The sequence below is a fragment of the Meleagris gallopavo genome, chromosome 4 (genome assembly GCF_905368555.1).
Source record: "Meleagris gallopavo chromosome 4, MGAL_WU_HG_1.1, whole genome shotgun sequence".
Classification (NCBI taxonomy): Eukaryota; Metazoa; Chordata; class Aves; order Galliformes; family Phasianidae; genus Meleagris; species Meleagris gallopavo.
In genome coordinates this window covers 36,346,706-36,354,472 of record NC_139407.1, presented here as the reverse complement: position 1 = coordinate 36,354,472, position 7,767 = coordinate 36,346,706, and the positions used below count along the sequence as shown (strand labels likewise).

The 7,767-nt window shown below is 36.7% G+C and overlaps 1 protein-coding gene across 2 annotated transcripts in view; it reads right to left on the bottom strand.

The window, feature by feature from the left end:
- Positions 1 to 5,076: 5,076 nt before the first annotated feature.
- Positions 5,077 to 7,767, bottom strand: part of ARSJ (arylsulfatase family member J) — a 41,129-nt gene continuing 38,438 nt past the window's right edge. Inside the window, exons 2-3 of one of the 2 annotated variants that reach the window (XR_014883045.1) lie at positions 5,679 to 7,620; positions 5,077 to 5,338 (exon numbers count right to left, since the gene is read on the bottom strand). Coding sequence is in view for 1 of the 2 variants with exons in the window: in XM_003205730.5 (XP_003205778.2) it covers positions 6,219 to 7,620 (1,402 nt within the window). In the remaining variant the exon portion in view is untranslated. Of the gene's footprint in view, positions 7,621 to 7,767 lie in introns of both variants that reach the window. The other variant, XM_003205730.5, reaches the window with a different exon arrangement.

Genomic DNA, 7,767 nt, shown 5'->3' with positions numbered 1-7,767 from the left:
GAAAAACAAAAACAAACAAACAAACAAACAAACCAAAAAAACCCAGCAGGTGACGACAGGCAAAGTATAAAGACATTTCGTTTATCCTCCCAAACTGTTCCTTTTATACAACTTGCAAATTTTTCATTCTGTGTACCATACCAGTCATAGCTTAGTACTCCTTCTTTTCTCATAGGGCCATGTTTTCCCTACTTCTCTAGCCACCTTAAAAAACAAAAACATGTATTTGTTATCTAAAACAAATAAATTAGTCTGCCGCACTGGATTTCAGGAAATACTGGATTCTGATACCAGTTTGAAACTGCATATCAGATACTTTTACTGGAGAACCATTCCTGGTTTTAAGGTCATTTCACTTTCTCTTGCATGAAGTTCTGTGTTAGATAATCTTAATAAGCAGAAGCAAAGTTTCATTTAAAAGAAGAATAATCATGGTCGTGTCAAGTAATTCTCAAAAGTGTTCTTTTTAGACAAAGTTAAGAAATGACAACAAACATCATGGCCTATAGTAATTTTAGATGATTATATACAGTTGACTTCTACTGAGACTGATGTTTACGTGGAATTTTAAAAACATTTTTTATTCTATGTTGATATGACACTTCAGGACCCTATTCTCCATTCATTATTGAAATTCACAAAAACATTCATTAATCAGTTCTTTTATTTTGGTTGCAAGCTAAACTTTCATAATGTTGCCTTGATTATAACTCATACAAATGGAATTTATGAAATAGCTTATAACTGTATCACGGAATATACCTGTGTTGCAACACCCATTTAAATCCAAGCACTAAATAAGAACTTCTTTCACGCTTTAAGCTATATTTATATCTACTATTATTAACTCATTTGGCAGAGGCAAAAACAAGCATAACTCAGGGAAAGGGAACATATTTCTCTTTTCACACTGGCCTGCCTTTTACACACTGGCCTGCCTTTTACATAACCTCTTGCTTCATCAAGAACTTAAAATATGTTCCACGGACATGAAATGAAACGCTTTATTTAGTACGTTGCTCTACAGGAATGGAACACAGAAGTGAAGCTTGTATTACCTACCTGCTAAGTTAAATCTTAGGTTCTTTTTTTTTGTTGGAATGTGCATTCTCTGTCTTTTCTTGGAAATCAGCAAATAAATGATTGAGAGCAAAAAGAGCAAAGCCAGTGCTGTCCTAAGAATACAGTTCAATAAGGCGGTAGTCAACAGATGAATTTCTGAGTACTTTTCTGAGCTAATGCTGTATTTTGGAAAAGTGGATCTCACACTGATAGTACGGTTTATGATACATGCAACATGAAGTAAACCATATTTTATTTACTTTGCGAGGGAATATTCTCAATTTAAAGCAAGATGACCAAGGGAGCCTATAGTTAGCCTCTGAATGTTATATACTAAAAAAGACAAACCGTTTTTTTCAGGACTCAGATATAATGGACAACAACAGTCAGCAGAGATATAGTTCTTTGCTCGCATATCTCTATATCTGAAAAAAAAAATAATCCTACAGATCATACCATGTGTTATTATTATTACTTTTCCTTATTCAGAGAATGACCAATTCTCAGTGACATTTGTAGTCAAAGTCGGTAGATCCAGAATCCACATTTACACTCAAGAATGCCACTGGGAGGAATTCAGTATCTCATTATAGTTCAAGAATTCAGACATAACCATGTCTTTGATCTAATTGCATTCTGGAAGCTACTCTTTGCCATCAACCAAATCTGAAGCTACTTCAATTAAAATAAAATTTAATAGAGCATTAGTTCCTAGTCCCAAATGCCCAGTATCTGACATCATATGCTCTAACTTTTGTTCCAGTATCACTTTGTGATGCAAAAAGCTAATGCTATTTGTACGAGTAAAAGGCAGCTTTGAAACTATGGATGGCTGTGTAAAAGCATTGAGTGCACACTGCTGAATGTGCAGAGCAGTGAAAGAAAAAAAACTTGTTTATTCTTTGCAGTAAGACCACAAAAAACTAAGTTTCAGTGTTGTCTAGACAATACCTCAGATAACTCATTATATGTAATTCTGTATAGATGGAAGCATGAGTGCTCTTTCATCAGCTTGAAATCCAATCAGCATCCATTACTTCCAGGGAGAGAGACAGGAAGTTGCAGGGTTTAATGGCCTAATTCACTTTCTGTAGCAGTTGTGTGTCCCAGCAGATACAGAAACCTACTGGATGGCTTCAGACACTAATGACTCCATTACTTATGATAACTCATCTTCCATTCCTGAGCTTCAGAACCTCATGGACTGTCCCTCACCTCTTACAACAAGATCCATACAAAAAGATTGTCATTTTAGATTTACTTACCATTCATAGTACTTCCTTTCACTAGTATTTACCTGTAGCCAGGATAATATTTTTCTCTCCAACTTCATGTGAAACTAAGTAATAACAGTAACAAAAACCTAACATAACAGTGATTGATAAAATTATTGAAGCATTTGAAAAGCAATTCACAGACTAAGATTGAGAAATCTTAAAAAGGACAGAACTAGTATTTTTCACACCTGAAGGATTTTAAAAGAAATTTAGCATGAAATAATATGTTTGGGGAGCACAGATTTTGAGAACAGGCTTTTGTGTTTCTGTGTTTTTTCCTTTTTCATGTTTTTTCTTTCTTACTCTGTGCCCTGCATTTGTCTTTCTCATTCTTGGGGCTGCTCTGGTAGGGATTATCCTCCAGGGTCACAGCTGATAACAACACATGGAAAAGGAAGCAATATTGTCTCCCTGGCCCTGAGATGTCTCTAAGATCAGATCAGAGAGTTATAATCAGAGTTGGCTTTTTGTTGTACCCATAGCATTTGTCAAATATGCCTAGAAATTGAGATAACTTAAAAAAATTGAGATAACTTAAAGTTATCTCAATCCTGCCATTCTCCCTGTGAAGCCTTTTTCTAGATCTTCTCAAAATTTGCACAATAAATCATCCTGAGCAAAGTATTAACTGCCTTAGTGTGTCTGTCCAGCAATTGCCAGGACTATTGCATTTGATTCTGAGTTGCAGGACTGTGGTTTCAGTGGTTTCTTTGAACTGTTTGCAGTGCTTACCTCTCATATCTTCACTGAGCTTGGACACATAACACATCCTGGGATGTAAATAACCTGTGAAATCCTGCTCTTTGAATGAATGTACTACTTACAACTCTGTGAACAGAAAGTTTGGTTTGAGAGCAGAGTAGTAGCACTGAAAACAAGAGAACAATGTATTGCTGGAGTGAAAACAGGAGTAATGAGTAGAAGTAGACAGGAAAATGGCAATGTGGTATTTTCACACCATGATCTTCTCAGCAAAAGATTCAAGAATTGTGCATATTTTTAACCCACTGTAAATCCAATCTTTGCCCTAAACCAGATCAGAGTTTTGATTTTAAGGGAATCATCCTAACTGACAGCCACTGCAGCCTTAGAAAATGTACTCCTCACGTGTGCTCTACAAACACTTACATTTTGGCACATATATTTCATGCAAGAACTGATCCACTGTTCTGCTTTGCACTGTTTGCATTCAAAGACTCTCATTTTGCCTAAGAAAAAAAGAAAACAGAAATAAATAATCACAAAATAAAATGTGATCAGAGAATAATGTTCCCTGGTTGCTTTAGACCAGTAACAGCCAAAGCTATGATGAAACATTTCATGGATGAGAACGATCATTGATGGTGTAACATTTTACTACAGTGTCTTAATTATATTATGCCAAAATAAATTAAAATATCTCAATCCCTTTTCATACATACCTTAGCATACGTATCTAATTTTGGCCCTTTCCAAATGACCTCAGAAAGTCAGAAACGTTACTATTTCTTACCGATGCTGAACTCAGTGTTCAATACAGGCATATTTCAAAGACAAATATGATCATTTATGTGTTAAAATGTAAACCAGACAGCATACTGTTTCAAAACCAGTTCCTGCTCCCTTGACTTTTTTCCTAATGTTTATTCCTGAAATGTAGATTCTTTCCCAGACTAGAAATATTCATCATAAAAAGTATATCTGCATTTGTCTACTTGGTACACACATTTGTATATCGGTAACAGATGCAGACTACTTTTAAAAGTCTCACTTTTTCTCAAGGACAAAAAAAAAAACGCGTTTTCTCAAAGACGTATTTTACACAGGACACTTTGGAGTATGACATCTCAAGAAGTTATTATCCCTCCTTTTAATGACATTAATAGTACCTTTAAAAGAACTGAGAAATTCTCTTAGAGAAAGGCTGAGATCCTAATTACTCACTGAATGTTCTGCATTTTAAGTAAAGCTAGACAGATTTCTAGGATTAATTGTTCCCCTAGAGATCACACAATGGAAAAGAATAGTAACAATATTGAACACTTACACGCACACACACATTATCCCTTTATTTACAAGTAATTAGTTAAGAAGTCCACTCATTAGATCTTCTCAGTGTATGCATTATAAAGGAACTCTAAAATTTGACTAGCTTGTTTCTAAATATTTGCTAATGACAGCTTTATTCTGCTTTGTAGCTGCAAATTTGCAAATTACCAGGTTGTGATAGTATACATCTGCAGTTAGTTCCTTTTAAAAAAGACTGGGGACATTTTGAAGTGTTGAATGTGATTCAGATTTTAGTGTGCAATGATTTTAGAAATGTTTTCATTTTTCAACTGTAGTCAATTTATATGAATGTGATTTCTGATTCAAATGAGATGAAGTTGGAAAGCATGCTTACTTTAAATTTTACCAAACTGTGTTACCAGCTATTTAGCAAATGAATCATCTATTTTACATAATTCATCTTGAAACCTGAATGTGTATGTGTACTGTATCAATTATCACATATCACCAAAAATATACAATCTGTACATCCATTAATCATCCTCGCAGACACACTGGAAGTAGGCAAAGGTGAAGGAGCTCTCAAATCATATACATATTTGAAGAAGAAATTCTGCCTCAGAAGTTAAATGTCAAAATCATCCTTGAAACAATAATAATAATAAAAAGTGTACCGAGTTTGTTTAAAATAAACAGGGACAGAATTGTTACTTTTGATGCAAAAAAAGAGACAGACTACTTTCCTAAATGCCATAAAAATAAACTATTTTAATAGCCACATAAATAAAAAGTTTAAAGTAGATTTTTCCCCCAAAACACAAAGATGGCCTAGCTTCTGTACAGAAACTGAACAATATTCACGTGACTACTTAATTAAATAATCACTTTGTTACATTCAAAATAATTGGAGGCAAATACATATTGAAATGATGTACCTGAATCACTCTCCTCTCTCATCCTAGCAGTGTCTACAGCATTTCCTTGTTTTACAGTACTCTGAGGATGTGGATCTGTTGAATAAAACTCTGAATGACCAAGTGAAAATAAAATTAAAAATCAAAAGAAAAACAAATAAACAACCCTTGCATCACCCACTAATTAAAGTTTTAATGGAAAAGAAGAAAGTATTGTGCTGTAAAATAAATTACGTCTTGCATGTACTGTAATATAGATATCTTAAAGTGTTTAAATATTACATTCACTTTGGTGATGTGCTTTTGCTTATGCCTATAATAAATTATACATGGCATGTGCTAGTTATTCATGTGTGCTGATAACAACTTTCTGGTTTTACTACAAATGAGGAAAGGTTAGCACATTTAGGAAATTTAAAAAATATTTTCGGTTTACCTAGGAGAGACACTGTCTAATTCAAAGCAGCTTTCCTACTATCGTGTTCCTCTCCCCAGCAACCCCAAAAAAGATACTGTTGGCTTCAATTTCTGCTATGTTTTATCAAAAAATGTCACAGGTTGGTGGCTAACACTCTCAGACCTACAGAAGTTTTCAAGCTTTGTTTTTTCTTTCTCTCTATGAATCATCTGCCATTCCAGACTCTCAAAAAATTCTAACTAATTCAGGCAAGGAACAATCATTTGTCCATCAAAAATGGGCCTTCTGAAGCTAGGAGTAATTGTGTTCTTATCTGGAATGTAGCTGTGATGGAAGAGCACCATTCTTCCTGTAGAGGAGAAAGTCTGTCACATGGATGTTTATGTATGTTTGATACAGAGTGTCAAAATATCTCATCCTAGTGAAATTTGAGAACAAATTAAAACATGACAGCTTTCCTCCATAGTGCAGAGCAGGCATTTCTGGTATATTCTGTCAGAATTCAGGGAAGTTGGGCCAAGCTGTCTTAGGCTTGGCAAAAACAAGTATGCTCAAAGTCTATCCACCAGCAAGACGTGATCGGCAATGTAATGATTGTCCTTTTTTCCGATTTGCTTTTTTCTTGTTCTTGTTCTTTTTTTGCTTATTAGCACCTTTACTTTTATCTGACTTCTTCTTCTTTTCATCCTCTTTAAACCATGGACCCCAGACTCCTCCATTCAGCTTTGGGTTACTCCGTGGGTCCTTAGGTGGGTACCGAACAGGAACTGCAGTCTTATTAAACTGTGAAAGCCTCCTCAACAGCTGCTTCACTACATCAGGATACTTTGCAGAGAGGTCCACTCGTTCGTATGGATCAGCAGTTATGTTGAAAAGCCACACAGTTTTGCCAGCTGACCAAGAAACACGTTCATTATGCCAGCGGTTGGGGCCCATGTTGCTAAAGGCCTGCGGAGGAACCCAGTCACTATAGCCTGGATTTCCTGTCAGTAGTTTCCAATGATTCACTCTGATGGCAGATTGAATTGCAGTGTTCCAGATCCCATAGCCAGCTGCCCAAGACCCATTTTTGGCTTTGGTGTAAATTGGGTCAATGTTGTGTAAGATGTCTACCCGTGGAGAACGTCTGCCTTCACTAATGGTTTCCCATATATCATAGCCATCTAGCTGGATATCTTCATCAATCTGTCCTTCGGCCAGTGTGATCAAAGTGGGGAACCAGTCTGTGATGTGCACAAGCTCCTTACACACAGACCCTTTGTTTTTCAGAAGGGGGCTATGGACAAACCCAACAGCACGGATACCTCCTTCCCAGTATGTTCCTTTGCTCCCTCGGAGAGGCCAGTTACTTCCTCCAGCCATTGGCTGCCCACCGTTATCTGAAGAATATATGATAATGCTATTGTCATAGTAACCATACTTCTTTAAAGCAAGGGTTACGTTGTTTATGGCTTCATCCAAACAAGCTAGCATCGCAGCATATCTTCGCCTGTTTATGTTATTTATGGATCGATAATGTTCAAAATATTTTCCTGGTGCCTGAAGAGGCGAATGAACAGCTTGGTAAGCAATATATAAGAATATAGGTTTCCTGGGATTGTGAGAAGCTAATATTTGTTGTACTTTTTGCGTGTACATCTGTGTGGAGTAGATGCCATTGTCGTGATCCCAAGCTGCGTTATCATTCTCGTACAGGTCATAGCCACATATTCCAGGGCTGTCACATTTGAAGTGAGTGTAGTAGTCACCGCTGCCTAAGAGTGAGCCAAAGAAAGTGTCAAATCCTCTCTGTGTGGGCATGCATTCTCTGCGATAAAACCCCAAGTGCCATTTGCCAACCATGTGTGTTGAATAACCAACCTCCTTCAGCTTCTGAGGTAGCGTGACGTTATCCAGAGGTAGGCAGTTGGGCTGGGTTGGCCGTATAATGGAGTGCTGAAGGCCGGTGTGTATCTGGTACCTGGGGGCAGGCAGGAGAGAGATATTTGCATCAGGCAGGGGGAAAAGGAAAGCCTCAGGCCCTTACCCATGGACACCCATGCGTATAGCTGATAGAAAAAATTCTTAAGCACAAAGCAATTTTTATTTGAAATATTTCAGAGTGCAC